Source organism: Lepisosteus platostomus, chromosome 8 (assembly GCF_059453375.1).
Source record: "Lepisosteus platostomus isolate fLepPlt1 chromosome 8, fLepPlt1.hap1, whole genome shotgun sequence".
Taxonomy (NCBI): Eukaryota; Metazoa; Chordata; class Actinopteri; order Semionotiformes; family Lepisosteidae; genus Lepisosteus; species Lepisosteus platostomus.
Window position 1 is genome coordinate 24374679 of NC_142618.1, and position 16836 is coordinate 24391514.

At 35.7% G+C, this 16836-nt stretch overlaps 1 protein-coding gene across 4 annotated transcripts in view; it reads left to right on the forward strand.

The window, feature by feature from the left end:
• The window catches only part of xylb (xylulokinase homolog (H. influenzae)), a 128697-nt gene that overhangs the window by 24524 nt on the left and 87337 nt on the right, over window positions 1-16836 (forward strand). Inside the window, exons 16-17 of one of the 4 annotated variants that reach the window (XM_088642952.1) lie at window positions 4208-4245; window positions 5109-5213. The exons of the other annotated variants lie outside the window; for them this stretch is intronic. Coding sequence (XP_088499078.1) covers window positions 4208-4245; window positions 5109-5198 — 128 coding nt within the window. The 3' untranslated portion in view covers window positions 5199-5213. Of the gene's footprint in view, window positions 1-4207; window positions 4246-5108; window positions 5214-16836 lie in introns of those variants that run through there. 4 annotated transcript variants of the gene reach the window in all.

A 16836-nucleotide genomic window follows, 5' to 3' on the forward strand; every position in this document is an offset into this window, starting at 1 on the left:
TACTACTGTATTTAACAGTTGCATGTAATGAAAAATGAAAAGGATGCAGAAATGGTAAGGTGTGCTGGCCTATCTCAATCATTTAGTTTAGGACAATGTATCCAATTTTTTTCTTCAAAGTATTATATGAACATTTGGTAAAGGACAGATAATCTTTTGCCTTTGATTATTATTTTTCCTTTATTTCAAGTAAAAGTACAGTTACACAAATTTAAAGAAACTGGTCCACAGATTGTGTTTTGCGTTAACTGTAAGAATCTGTGAATCTTTGTCGAGGCTTGCTGTGATGCCTTGGGGCAATTCTCCCAAACCTTTCCATACTTTCTCATGCTTAGAGTCCTCTCCAACAGAGAAGACTCTGGTATAGAACAACTTGGATCTCCCAAGTTCTTAATAGAAAAACACTGTCAACCCTCAGCTGAGCTGCCCTGGAGAAATAACCCATTTAATGACATTTTTGTAGCACAACACTTTCTTCCCATGTAGACACTTTCCATCCAGTTACCTACTTTATGTATACTCTTCAGTGATAGCTGAGAAAAACACAGCTGCAGGCATCAATTGTAAATACAAACAATTCTGAAAAATGTAAAGCAACAGTCACTCTATAATGTTTGCTTTCTGCTCAGACTTTCTTTTATGGGTTAGTGTAGTCTCCTTGTGTGTAGTCTCCTTGAAAGGAGCATTAACCTATGAATTGTTTTCTTTTGGGTTTAGAATTTTATTTCTGGGATGTAGTATTGTAGATTCACATACTGTTTTATCACAACATATCTGGTTCAAGGACTAAGACTGTAAAGGACATCCCATTAAACATTATCCCAGTTTCTAACTACTTTTTCCATAAAAACTCCATCCAGGGTGTAACATGCCTTGAGTAACGTGCCAAGATAGGATATGGTAAGGCTTCCACACAAACTTGAATTGGAGGAAACAGTTAGAAAATGGATGGATGACTAGTTTATTTTTAACTAAACAGAGTTTCCCCTGGACTAACAGCATGCATACATTCAGATATTGATTCTTAAAATAGAAACAAAACCAACAGTACATATGCTGATCGACTGGTTTGAAATTTAACATCTTGTCATCCTGTCATTTCTAACTGCAAGTAGTTTTATATGCTCCATGTCAAAGGCAGGTAGGCAGTATCTTTTGCAATGCCATTTTAGTGAGAAGATGGTTTCATTTTGAATTTGCACAGTCTCTCTTGATGCAAGACTAGAGCTAATTGACTGAACAAATTACCTTTGGTTACATTTGTGAATTAGTCTGCTCCACCACCCTGGAGTGGATTGACTCACTTTTCCCCTGAAAAGAGAGGGATTCATACAGACACACAAAGCAACATTATTAATAGCAAAGGGCTAATGATGCTGACCTTGAAGATGCAGTTGCAAATAGGACTAAGTGTTGAAAAAAATACAAGTCAATAAAATTAAATTGAATTTGGTAAATAATAATTAATAATAATTATAATTGCTTACACTTATATAGCGCTTTTTCTGGACAATCCACTCAAAGCGCTTTACAGGTAATGGGGACTCCCCTCCGCCACCACCAATGTGCAGCATCCACCTGGATGATGCGACGGCAGCCATAGTGCGCCAGAACGCTCACCACACATCAGCTATCAGTGGGGAGGAGAGCAGAGTAATGAAGCCAATTCACAGAGGGGGATTGTTAGGAGGCCATGATTGATAACAGCTGATGGGGAAATTTGGCCAGGATGCCGGGGTTACACCCCTACTCTTTTCGAGAAACACCCTGGGATTTTTAATGACCACAGAGAGTCAGGACCTCGGTTTTACGTCTCATCCGAAGGACGGCGCCTGTTTACAGTATAGTGTCCCCGTCACTACACTGGGGCATTAGGACCCACATGAGCCGCAGGGTGAGCGCCCCCTGCTGGCCCCCCTAACACCTCTTCCAGCAGCAACCTTAGTTTTTCCCAGGAGGTCTCCCATCCAGGTACTGACCAGGCTCACACCTGCTTAGCTTCAGTGGGTTGCCAGTTGTGAGTTGCAGGGTGATATGGCTGCCTTACATTCAAAGTCAGCGGCAAAAGTCTTTTATTGAAGGCTTCCTTTTATACAGGAATCCATGGAGAAGTTAACCTGGTAATGGGAAGAGTGTTGGTTAACAATAAAACCTAAGGAGCAGTTTAATTCAAAGCATTTTCACCACCTTTTTTAACCCAGTGGTTGATGTCAGCTTTTTGTCTGGTAGTAACTCGATGTCATTGTATTATAAATCAACCATCAAATATTCGATTTGGAATTTGAAGCTGGTCAAAGATCAGTATGGGGCACCATCTCAATGAGAATTCTTTTACCAAGTTAAAAAAACGATCCTAAGAAAACAAAATACTCTCCTGTCATGCCATACTCATGCCATAAATCTTCATGATTTTAACACAAATAACATGGTTATGGATTACATCACAGCTGTGCACAGATTGCAAATAATTACTATTCATTATTGAATTTAAAGATATTTTTGTAAATTGCTTTACTTTTAACAAGGAATTTGAAAAAGATTTATTGGAACAGTTAATGCAGCCTATTATTAAAGGACTACAGAGCACTGTATAATGAAACCTTAATGGTGTACAATCTTAGACACAAATGTATTATTTGCTTCTTAAAAGACCTCATCTGGGTCCACTTACAAAACATACATTAAGTATAAGTATAAAGGAAAAGAAATTGACTTCCAACAAAGATAAAAGTGTGCAAAAACAAAATATAATATGTACTAAATCATTAACAACCAATGTGTGTATACAAAAATAAAAGCTAAAATAGAAATACTTTTTATTGAACAGCTCAGTAAGTTCCCCTTATAAACTTTTCTATTCAAGTCTAAAAAGGTCAGAGCCATTCCTTTGAGCCAGGGATTGTATTTGGTTGTTCTTGTCTCAACTGATTAAAAGGCGGCAATTTCTTTGTAATGTGAAGACTAAAAACTGTACCTAATATTTTAATGTATTGTACAATTTCAACAAGGCAACCTTAAACTTAAATTCAACACTTTATATAGTATATCCTAACATTCGTTTTACCTTATTTATTGCTTTTCCCACCATTTATTGCTTTTCCCACCATTTATTGATTTTCTAGAAGACAGACATAATGCATTAATATGAATAATCAAGCCTTGTTTATACTGTAGATCAAGAATCTGAATTCTTAAGCACTTCACTGTGCAGCTTCTACAGTGTTTTGTGGTTTTCTTCCTATCTGGGTATTGTCTACAGATTAGGTAAGTTTACTACAACATACAGTAATTAAGATAGAAATAAACTAGAAAGAACAATGGTCCTAATACAAATCCCTGTTGAACTCCACTTATCTGTGCCTTCTCTTTCCTGTCAATTAACCAGTATTTAATCCAATCCAGACATGAAATAACTTGTGTGTGAACAGCTTAATACTTAGAATTAATCTTTTGTGAAGAACTTAAACATGTAAATGTACCATATCATATGCTTTGTTTGTATTAATTACTACAGTTATTTTTTCAAAGAAATGTCAGGAAAGACTTACCTTCTAAATCTATTTTGACTATTTCCTATAATCTTATTGCCATGTACTGTATCTGATCCTAATTTAGCTGTAATTATTGTTTTGCTCACCTCACATGAAGTACAAGTAAGACATACTGTATGTAGTTCCAAAAATTTGTATTTTGTAAAAGATTGTCATATTTTTTTGCTTAAATTCAGGCATTGTTAATTTATATATTTTGACATTTCTAAACAGCTGATCTTTTTTTTAACCAAACCTATTTGTAATGCTCTATACCACTGATAAATATACTGTAGCTGTCAGTGTGAGTGTTCTGCATTTTGATAACCCTTATTTAAGTTGGAGAGTACTGCACTATTCATACAGCTAATAAATTATCAAAGAACTTCAAAATATATTTATTTATAATCCAACTACAGTATGTGTTCCAATTTGACTTCTGAGTCAGTTTTTTTATATTTGGATATTCCTTTTGCCTTTATGTTATCATAGATGCCAGAGTCATGAGGTCAGCATTGAATGATAGTCTGTGAGACATTTATTCCTGATGATATCAGAACTTTGCTGTAGATTCCCAATTATTGCCCTTGGGTATGAGTTAGTGGCCCAAAATTATTATTTTATTACTGACCCCACATTTAGATTACACCTTTCGATGTTCTCTTTCATTGCATTAGCCTTGAAAGTCTTGGACACTTGGACATGGACTGCACAGGTATAAATGAGATTTCTTTAGCAGTCATGAGAGTTGTTGAGGTTTATCATCTTAAATTTAGGCCTTGACTTTCTCTGTGATGATGTGATACTGAATGTTTTAGCTTTTGTGTTCAGACTCTTTTAATACACATTTACCGTCATTGTGATTATTAAAAGCTAAATATATCTGTAGTGTATAAATACATTTAATCATTGTGAATACAGAAAATATTTTATACAGTTGAGATACTCAGTGCTCATTGTTATACAGTTTAAACATGAAATGTTAAACAAAATCCTGATTTACATTCACAGTACATTTTCTTTGCTAGTTCAACTTTTGGTTACAGTTTATCAAAGGTAATAACTTTTGTAGGCTACTATAGTATTCGGTACACTGAAACTCTCAAGAGAACTGACCCTTTGTTGTCTCCAATTTAAAACCTTTCAAAGATATGTCTGTCCTGCAACTAATTCCGATAGTTGTTTCACTGTTAAACCATCAATTATGCTATGCGATCAGTATAAGATATCTCAGCACTGATTTAATCATTCTTTTTAAATGGAGGAATGATAAAATTATGTGTGCTAAAAGTTACAGCATAGCAGCACATTCATAAAGATAAATAAGTACACATTAAGGCCTCCAGGTTGATTACTGATTTAAAAAATGCAACAACAGCAAGTAGCAGCTTATTTTTTAAGTTTTATGAGGTCTCTCCTTAAAAACTGTGAAGACAATTTGGCATTTCAGAAGGCCATTTCTGTGATAAGGAGATGTATTAACCTGCAAGACTGTCTGATCTTAGCCTTGATCGGAGCACATTTGTGATGTTCTTAGAGGATTCTACACCCTAAACCACCCTCTTGGTGCTTTTCCAGAGTGGTGCAGGACCCCACAAAGCTCATCATCTTTTGGATTTGGAATATGCTAAGTCAGGTTGGTATACAGGTTGCTGTGCCTCTGTGTGAGAACTTGTTTGACCAATTTCATTGTCATCACATCACTTTCAATAACTCCTTATTCAATTCAGGGTCATGGTGGCCAAGAGCGCATTCCAGGAAGCACCGGGCACAAGGCAGGATACATTCTTGATGTGACATCAGTCTATCACAGTTCACACAGATATATATAAGTACACCCTAACAACAGGGCCATTTTTTTACAGAAGCCAGCTAACCTACCAGTATGTCCTTAGACTATGGTAGGAAAATGGAGTATCCAGAGGAAACCCACACAAAAGCAGGGAGACCACATACAGGAGCACCCAGGAACTGAACCCAAGGCCCTGCCACTATGTGGCAGTAATGCTAACCATTGAGCCACTGTGCTGCCCCTGACCAATTTCAGATTTTAATATGCTGTGTTTCCTTGTGCCCAGAATGCCATTTCATTTTTTAAAAATAATTTTATTTTCCAAGTCATGCATTTTAATGAACAAAGTCTGTAATGGCATGTTGTGGCCTGATGAGGGCAACAGATTCATGAGTTTGATAGGGTTTAACTATTGGTTGTTCAAATGTTAGCACAAGTCTGCCTAAGAATTAGTGTACATTTACACTGCAACCACAGTTTCATTGCATTGCACTACCATGTATAAAACTGCATACAGTACATCAAACGTATGATCGCATTGTATATGTAGATTGTGATAGAAATTGTAGTACCTTACCACGACGCAACTAACTTGACAAAATATTATAATAATAATAATAATTGCTTACACTTATATAGCGCTTTTCTGGACACTCCACTCAAAGCGCTTTACAGGTAATGGGGACTCCCCTCCACCACCACCAATGTGCAGCATCCACCTGGATGATGCGACGGCAGCCATAGTGCGCCAGAACGCTCACCACACATCAGCTATCAGTGGGGAGGAGAGCAGAGTAATGTAGCCAATTCATAGAAGGGGATTATTAGGAGGCCATGATTGGTAAGGGCCAATTGGAAATTTGGCCAGGACACCGGGGTTACACCCCTACTCTTTTCGAGAAGCGCCCTGGGATTTTTAATGACCACAGAGAGTCAGGACCTCGGTTTTACGTCTCATCCGAAGGACGGCGCCTGTTTACAGTATAGTGTCCCCATCACTATACTGGGGCATTAGGACCCACATGGACTGCAGGGTGAGCGCCCCCTGCTGGCCCCACTAACACCTCTTCCAGCAGCAACCTTAGTTTTTGATACAGTTTGAATGCAATTTATGCTTTTAGATTCTCTTAGATGATCTTGTCAGTAGTTTGGTATTATAAAGATATCTGATTTGAAAATTTAGGTGTCCATTTAATCTGTCTGCTTTGCCATTCGGGCAGAGCGGTGGCACTGTGGCTTAGGATCTGCGCCTGTGGCTGGAAGGTTGCCCGCGGTTGGCAGAGGAATCCTACTTCTTTGGGCCCCTGAGCAAGGCCCTTAACCCTAGCTGCTCCAGGGATGCCGTATAAATGGCTGACCCTGTGCTCTGACCCCAAAAGCTTCTCTCTCTCCCCGTCCGTGTGCCTGTGTGTCTCATGGAGAGCAAGCTGGGATATGCGAAAAGAAAAAAATCGTAATGCAAGAAATTGTATATGGCCAATAAAGTGATCTCTACATGTAAAATATTTAACAAACAGCAAGTGGCTGAGTGTGGAATAAAAAACATTTCATTTTCTTCACTGAAAATATAAAGTTCCTATGCAGGGGAGATTCTTGTGAAAGTGTTTTTTTGTAGAAAGAAAATAACTATGTTAAATGTATTATTATTAATAATAATAATAATAATAATAATAATAATAATAATAAATAATTATATTTTATTAAAGACAAAAATATGTTTTAAAAAATTGTTGTAAATTGCTAAGGAAATAATCTCAGGGGAATATATATTCCACTACATATTTAGATTTTAAAAGTATTGTATGTATAATTTTGAAAATGAAAAGAGAAAACATTGTTACATCTTTTATAATTTAAAGTGTAATTGTCATTCACTGGTTGCACATTCTCTTTAAACACATACAGCAAAAATTGTGAGGTAATTTGCCTTAATTGTGACAAAGTAAAGAAATTCAAGTACCACAGTATACTTTACTATGCATATTTAAATAAGCTCTCTGGCCTTTAAGATTTGTGAAGAAATGTCATGTAGAATTAGTATTGTTCAAAGGGTCCTAACTGTAATAATAATTGCATGCAGTCACAAGTGATTAAATTGAGCATTTGAGTGAAGGGACATAAGGCAACAGAAAATTGAGCTTCAGGTAAAGATGTCTATAAATATGAAGAAACTTAGGCCATTAGAATTCAGAGCTTGTGGTAAACTTTTTGATTCTTTAAGTGTTTGCAGTTAAAAGGAATTTGTATAGGATGTCTGTGCAATGAAAATATTGACAGGATAAATGTCAAGGTCAGAGTCACTCATGTTTCGTGACAGATGCCTCAGAAAGGTCAGCGCACACATATTTGCAGTGCATTCTTTGACCGGAGGCATAGTGACACACAGAACATCACAAAGTAATGCAGCTGGTGAGCCTGTTCTGATAGAGCATCTTAGGTGTTGTTTTATCAGCATCTGTGAGTCTGAACAGAGGGGGTAGGAATTATTGGCACTAGTAACATAGCTTCCTCTGGGTGAGGACTGACTGGAAATTCTCCATCTGCAAACCCCCTAGTGTGTTGTATGTTGATCACAAGTTATGAGTGGTGCTGTGCCCTTTCTGAGTTTATCTGCTTTGCCAACTTCAACATTAGTGCTGGAACACCTGTCTGCCAAATTCACACTTTTGCAGCAGGAATGCTGTGCAATATGGATTAAGGAAATTCTGTAACGTGTAAAAATAAATAAATAAATGGAATAGTACCATTTCTTCTATCTTTTTAACATTATCTGTGTGAACATACCGTTTTCTGTGCAAAATTATAGCTCTTTTTCATATATCCACGTTATATTAAGTTCCAGTACGTTTACTTTTCAAGGTAAAAGGAAAATATATTATAAAAAGTAAATTTGGGCATCTATTTTTGATACTTTTGGTTCAATGAGACGTTAGTGATAGCAATTAAGCTTAATTCCCTCCGGACTGAAGAACAGGTTGACCAAGACTCTTTCTGGGATGGGCAAGACGCTGTGCTCTTTTTTGATTGGCTAACAGAAAAAGTCATGATTTTGTCATCTTTTTCCCTTATAATTTTGAATATTATATTGTTATTACTGTGATGATAGTATTGGGCTAGATGTATTTTGGGCTAGGGTTAACCCTAACCCTTTCTTTCCTGTCTTTCCTTTAAACAGATATTTTTGGTATTGGGTCACATCTACTCTAAAACTGCTTGAATGCTGAATTTGCAATACTTTGCTTTGTGTTTTAAGGCTGTGACATATTTGTATAGCAGATTTAATTTAGTGCCTAAAACTGGAACTAAAACATTTCACTTGCTTAATGCAAGTAATGTAAAACTGTGTTCACTAGACTGCAAAATATATTAATATAGAAGTTCTATAAATATTGCAGAAACACAGTGCTGATATCTATATTTATGTCAATAGATATAATTAGGCTTCCAAGTAGTGGAAACCTTTAGCGATTGTAATGATTTTTTTCTAAACACAAATTGCTCATATTTTGAGACTGAGCAACTTCATACAAGACAAGTCCTAGAGTAGAATTGATTTTAATCCACAAAAATTGTGATACATATTGGGATTCTGCATCAACCAAAGTCAGAAACTCTTCAATGATGGAAATACATCTGGTTGCATTTTATGAACACTTGAAGGTTAGCACAAGTTGCTAGTTTAATAATGGTTATAAACCATTTAGAAGAAAGAAGCATAGCTTGCAAACTACTGATCAAAACACTTGTTGGCTAATTAAACCCAGAATTTATAGGTCTAATTCTCATCTATCTCATCTAATTATCATCTCATCTATAGGTCTAATTCCTGCATACATGTACACATGAATTGTTACAGTAACTACAAATGTTTAAGAACTGTTTGACCAATTAACTACAAAAGTGTTGAGCATCATTCAAGTAAACATTTTATAGAGATCTTTTTTACATACTGTATAGTAAGTTAGCTGCATGTGAAAGGTCACCGTAACCTGATAGTAATTTAGTACCTATGCACAAAAAAACTTTTTACCCACCCCATCCTACCCAACCTTAACTTGGTTCAACATTGACTTGCGTCTTTTCTATTTCCCCCATTTCTGATGTAAAACCATTTACTCTCACTCTTTGTGATCTGTTGTTCAAAAAAATTTGTATAGCACCCTTAAGAATAGCATCTCATGGTGCGTTGCATTAGGTGTAAAAAAGTTAGAAATGAAGAGCACTATTATTATTACTATTAAACTACAAATAATGTTTATAAGCAGTAGAGGTCCTAATATACAGTAGATCACCATGGTACTTTGTTAATGACATTTCCTCCAATTTGAGCATTCACCCCTTAGCTTTAGTGTGATTATTCTATTCCAAAAGGCGTTCTCAGTCTAAATACATACATTGTCACAAATGCGCACCACTCTGAATTTGATGTGAAACTTTATAAAAAGCCTTCTAAAAATCCAGCAATGTCACATAATATACTCAGTACAGTATGCATTCATACTGCTGTTGCTTGTACAGTGAATTATTAGTTAAAAAAAGCCTTCCTGTTCTACTTCCATACTGACTATCCTGAAGAGTTATCATATAGAGGGTCTTCTAGTTCAGTTCTAATTATCATCTGCTTGCCTTTGCATGTAATAGATGTAAGGCTTATTATTCTATGATCACTTGAGTTTTTTTTGCCACCTCTTTTGTGGATGTGTGCTACATCAGCTATTATTCAGTCAGTGTTGAGTGGTCTGCAAATAACATCACTTGTTTCCATTTAATAGTATTAGAATACCATCAGCCCAAGAGGTTTTATTTATCTTATGTATAGAATTATTTGCCTTATGTGCTTCTAGTTCCTGTAAGACTTAAGTTTGTTTTATGCTAATAATGTTGATTAATTATGATAATTAAAATGTATTAGAATTAATATAATATTATTTGGCTGACACTTTTATCCCAAGTAGCTTACTGTACATTTGTATCCATTTACACAGCTGGGCATTTTAGTTAAGCAAAATGAAGAACCTTGCTACATCAGAAGTACCCTACCTGGGATTTGAACACACAACCTTCCTGCTATGAATCCACACACTATTACTACACACTGCTGCCTGTTCTGTTCTGTTTAATAATAAGCAACGAGCGCAAGGGAGGATACACCCTGGATGGGATGCCAGTCTGTTGCAGGGCACGCACAGACAGGCATACACACTTTTACACAAGGTCCACTTTTCCCCAGTAGACAATTCACCTACCACTATGGTCGGTGTGAGAGCACTGGAGCACCTGGATGAAGCCCATGCAAACGCAGGGTTCATTCCAATGCAGGTTTCAGGCAGATATCACCCCTGAAGTTGAACCCAGAGTCAGAAAACAGCAATGGTAACCACAGCTCCACTGTGCTGCCTTAAACACCTAAGTTAAAATATTAATACAATAAGCATTCTCCCTTTCATATATTACAGGTATTAATCCTTTGACTTTTACAAAATGTTGAAAATATTGTCTTACCTGTCTGAGAAAGTACTGAAATTAAAGCTTTGCTAGATTTTCCTTCTCTTTAATGTTTTCATTTGTGGTATGTACTGTAAAAACTGATATTGAGGAAACAGAGAACAGCGTGACATGAAATAGAGTATATCAAGACCTGAATGAATAATCTGCTGCTTAGCTGAGCAAGAAATTGGTCCTTTCCTGGATATAAAAGACATTTTCTCAACCAATGAGTGCCATAGTCTTCTACTATAAGTCAGTTTTCTGATGTGCCTTGGCTTGAAAGAATGTTGTGTGAATAATTATGTTGTATCCATGCATATACTTTACATGCATGTGGATGAATAAAATAAAAGCGTTGAGTCAGAGGCTCTTTCAGAGGACATATTTTAAGACTAAAAAAAGCAAAACCATGATGGTATCATTTTAGTGATTGAGATTTGCATAGCACATTTCAGAATAAATATAACGTATTCATTTTCAAAGAAATGGCAAATTAAATCATTTTGTCTTTGAAATATTGTGCTCTGATGTATCTAAGCAACAAGAAGCAGCGTTTTACCCATTGTACTAAATGTAACCTCAATTTTTCTAGTTGTTTGATACAATAAATTAAATGCTAAAGAAGATACGGATGTTTTCATTTATTATTTCAGCTGAAAACCATGCAATTTAACCTTCTTACACTGTTGTACAACATACTAAACCACTTTAAACACAGCATTCCTTCAAAGTCTTCAGAGCTGAACCTTTTTCAAATCACTTGTAAAGCTTTTGATTTTTTTCTGGGAAAAACTTTTTCTCAGCCCTTTGAGATGTTTCTGGCTTGGCATGTCTTGTGCAGATGCTCCTGAAATTGTGAAAAATACATGTAAAAGTCACCTGGTGTCGTGTTGGGAGAACAGTCAGGAAGCAGAAATTCTTGGAAGATCAAGGTTTCTCTGCCAGCAGCTTTTGCAAGTCTTTACAGTTAATTTGTGCTGCAGTTTATGAATCAAGGGTGTGATGTGTCGTTCCATGGTGTTTATTTCAAAGTAATCCTTCTATTTCATGGAACACGTCTGCATAACCACATATCCTCGTGTGATACAAAGTTAGTTGCTGCATAACACTGGCATTTTCTGGTCTTGCCTGCAGAGGGTTTTATGGAAAAAGCTGGTTGTTTCTTGTGATTTTTTAAACCTTTAAACTACTGTTTATAATTTAAGGTTTTTTCATTTAATTGTACACAAAAATATCAAAGACTCTACCCTTAAGTTGAAAATGCATTCCAGACCTTCAAAAATGAAATTATACAACAAAATGTTGCCCTATTAATAAGCAGTATATTGTGTATTATAAAATTAATGGTCTTCCTTCTCTCATCAGATGCCTTTTTTTCAAGCATCATAACAATGTTCTAGACGCACTACTTATACAGTACAAACCTCGTTAGTTTCATACTTATAATTTATCCCACTCTCATGCCCAAAACATATTAATATTTGACAGTAAAAGTCTTTAAAAGCTTTGTTTTACTTACCATCTTCATATGTAGGCTGGACTGGACTAGGTTATCTTTATGCCATAACAAAAATCTGTAGATCATGATGTATAGGATTGATTAGTATTTTCAGGTTATTCTAAAACACATCCATAGATTCCTTTGTTTAGGCATCATCTAGCATACAAAATCTAATGACCACTGTAGCCTGCCTACAAATGCAAGAGCACAAATATAGTGCAGTCTAGTAATAGTTGTAGTTTTCTTAGCACATAGTGTAAGTACATGTAACAACAAAAGTTGTCATTGTGACTATTTCTGTACCCTGAAGTACCCTCATCCAAATATACAATTTGACTTCAAGCTAAATTATATAATAATAAGATGTGAGCTTCACTTTTATCTAAGAAGCTGTTGAACTAATATAACTTAAAGTCTACAATTATGCATAATTATATTGCAATTATACACTTCGATAAGAAGTCACCAAAATTGAGACATATGCTAATAATATTGAGACGGTTTTACTGGGTTTATTGACCTACACTTGGTATACTTAATGGTATACTTTTTGACGTTCTCGACCTCTTCCAGAAAGCTTTGTACCTTGTTCAGAATGTTTTAATGTGGACTTCAAGATTCTTTCCGGAATTGGAATTGTCATTGGCTTCTGTTCTCTCTCAGAATTCAAAAGTCCAAAATTACATTGAGGATCAGGAATTATTATTCCATATTGGAATGGCTCCACAGAAGACAGGAGACAACCTTTAACAGAAAAGAGTTGTGGGGCTTTTGGTTCTTGCTACCTAGCCATGTTGTTGAAGCTGAAACCTTAGCTTTAAATAAATGGCTATAAGACATCCTCAGATCAATTGGCTACTAGTCCTCAAATGAGCTCAATGGGCTTAATGGTCACCTCTGATTTGTAATGTTTCTTATATTTTATGTTTTTTTGAGTATCTAGCAAGGAGGCAGCAGAGGGTACAACTCATTTTGTTCAGTGGGGATACAACTCATTGGATATCATAGAATCATTTGGTATTTATATGTAGAAATTCATATTGCAGTTGGCTCTGAGATTATCGTGAGCATCTCATTATACTTTCACAGCTTTGCGAATTTTGTTTTATGAATAGTTCGACAATGCTTAGGCTGCATGCCCTGGTTCTGTACACGGTGTAGGCAAGCTCTGGATTGCTTTCCATTTAATACATTTAAAAAAGCAAATGCCTCTTTTACTGAGACCCCCTAAGAAGTGAACAGTTTTATAGTGTGTTAAAGTTTACTTTCATCCTTGCTTCCCTCTGAGAAATACCCACTGTGACTCAGTAATGATGTCTTTAATTTGTACAATGCTCCTTGTGGGGTGTAGTGGAGTGGAAGCAGGGAGCCTTACTGAAAGATAATCCACAGTGGCTGTTTTCAGAAATGAAAGCTAAACGCTGAAAATGTACCATTGTTGCTTCAGTCAGGCCTTATATTTTTATTACTTAAGATAACGTTTCCTCCCCTGTGTTTGTATTTAATGGGCAGTGTTTGCATTGCTCAGATCTATATGAATTTCATTTTCCTGTCAGAATTTCTGAAGACTATTCCCTGACATTTCTCTGTATTGATGGAGAATGTCACTCTTGACTGCTTCCGCTCTCTGGCTGTTTCTTTCTCAGCTTGTGTACATATCAGCTTTTATAGCTGTGGGCAGAACTAAGTCAATGTGTATATTTAATAGACATGCTCTGCTGCTGGCCCTTCTTTCCTCTGCAGACTATGGAGAGCCCCCTTTACCTGTAAAGCTCTTTGAGTGGAGTGTCCAGAAAAGTTCTCTATAAATGTAAGCAATTATTAATTATTATTATCCAATGAAATCCTGAGTTAAAGCTTGCTTATTACATATTTACAAAATATTTAAGGAATAAGCCCAGAAAATTGTTTTGAATTATACAGTAGAAAAGGATACTTGTAAAGTTGTAAGATGGCTCTAGTTGTAAGCTGTACAATATGTAATATGTTGTACTTCAGTATTATCACTTAGTGAAATACCTTAGTCTAATATTAATTGGGCTGACAGGTAGCCACAGTACTATGAAATATGTTGTTCATACTTGCAAAGAATGAGCCATTTGTGTTTTGTGTGCTTTCCTCTTACCTTTACACTTTCTGTAATTTGTCTTTCTCTGCTTTAGGCACAAACTTCATTCAATAAAAATGTTGAGAGGCATATGAAATAAATTTATTAAACTGACATACAGTCAAGGCACAACTGAGGGGTATCTAAATCTGCTTTTGGAATGACTGTATTTATTATGCTTCACAGAAATATGAACAGCTTTTCTTATAGTTTTCATGCAGGATACCTTACATAACTCTGAAGCTAGGGGATTTTCCAACAAACTTTATCAGACCTCCTTTTTAAAAGTATATTTAGTTTTTACTGAACAATTTGAAATCAAACAGTGGTATATGACTATAGTATACTGTACCACGAAAGCTACACAAAGGTAAAACAGATCTAATTTAAACCACCTAAAATATTTAGTCTCTTTTCGGTGCCTACGGACAGTTCTAATTAGAAGAGGAATGCACTATAATTAATCTTCGTTGATTACAGATTTAAAGACTGTAAACCAGCGTCCGTTGCATCCTAAACATGAAGGCCCTAAATCCAAACAATATTTGTATACCTCAGGAATTCTTTAAGATGTAATCAAGATAAATTTCTAATGACTTTAAAGCTGATTTTTAAATTATTTTTACATCTCTGTGGAGCATGAGAAAATGGAAAGCAATTAAACCTCTCTAGTCATGCAACAACAGCATATTAAATAAATTATTCCCTACTGCTATTAACTAATGCAATAAAAAAACATTTGCGGAAATGACAAAAAGGCAAAGGAGTGCACCAGATATTTTGAACTGAAGAAATTCTTGCAGACATGTTCCACAAAACATGCTGGGCTGCTTTCAAGTTGATTGTTTAGTTAAATTCTGCTTATGAGATGGATAGAATTCTGTAGGCATCTTCTTTTGGGTTTAGAACTATAAAAGAATATTGTCTTTTGTGAAATTCTGATTATGTTCATGTGGATTAATTCATGGTTAGTGTATAGTGTAAATAAATAGAAAACTACAGTATCTTACAATAATATAATAATGAAAGATAAGGACTAATGTTTACATTTTTATGCTCTGAGAAATGTGGGAAGAAACTTCTTCTGTTGTAGCTCACCTTTTCTTCCTATTCTCTCACAAACCTAATTAACATTTATAACATTTGTGTCAAAAGGATCAATGTTATCAAGCTTAAAAGCAGTTTAGAATTACATACAGTATAGTTCCTGTTTCGGTTGCTTACACTTCTCAGATGGAATGATTCAAAAGCTTCACATATAGTAGATGAGCTGCTATTATCATTAATCTTTGTATTAACCTTTCACACCCAGAGAACTGGAACCATGACTTCCTGCTGGATTAATTATAATTACTGTAATGTGACACTAAGGATTGCAGGATTGAAATTTACATTCAGTGTCTTCTGGTCTTTAAATTACCCTAAATCTGTAAATGTGGTGTTAGGGCAGGATCAACTGATGTCACTTGGCTTAAAGATGATGTCTGCCATGGAGTGGATGAAATTTATCAGAGATTATATGAAATTCTCCAAATGGAAGTGAAAAAGGTCACTCTGTCTGCGTGTAGGTGTGCGGTGGGGGGAGTGTAGACGTGCGATTTGTACTTGGTTTTTGTTAAAGCTGTGTTGACATTTAGGGTCAGCCTAGGGCAAAGCACTGGTAGGATTTGTGGTTTTGCAGGCCAGCGTGGTGAACTTCAGAAATATGAGGGGTTTGAGCTCAAACTCACATTGGGGATTTTGCAGAAAAATGGACATGAATGTCAATTTGATATCTGTCCAAAGTTATACAAACTTGAGGGAGCTGAGATTTATATTTCCCTCCATAGTTTCCCCTTCCCTTTCAGTGTTCCTTTTTTGCAGGGGTTATGAGAAGGTAAACCAACTTCACATGTTTTTAAATTTCTTAGAGTACCATAATAAAACATTCAGTTTTTTGTTCATGTAGAACATGGCATATTAAAATTTCTCACTAGGAGCCATTGATCTATTTTAGGCTATTTTAAAGACTTTGATATTTTTTATTCTTTACACTTCAGATGTTTTGTGTGCTCTTAATGTTTCAGGTCACGTTTACAGACAATATGCATTTGCATTGTTTCTAAAATACAACTGAAAAGGGATGATTAGCATACACTAATGACAAATATGAATATTTATTTTTGCTAGATGTGTGACATTACTATGCTTTATTGGTGTTTTACCCCGAACCCTCTTTAGCAACTCCTGCCTTTGTCAATGACAGATGCTCATATTCTGGCCTGTTTTACAACTTTAGCATTGTATTGTAAAATCATTTTCTCCACTCAGTTCCACTGTAATTTCTCCAGAGATTGTTTGTTTTGGCCATTTTTCCTTTTTCATTCTCCTTTTAAGCTCATGGCTTAGCATTACACTTATTACAAAATCTATCATTCTT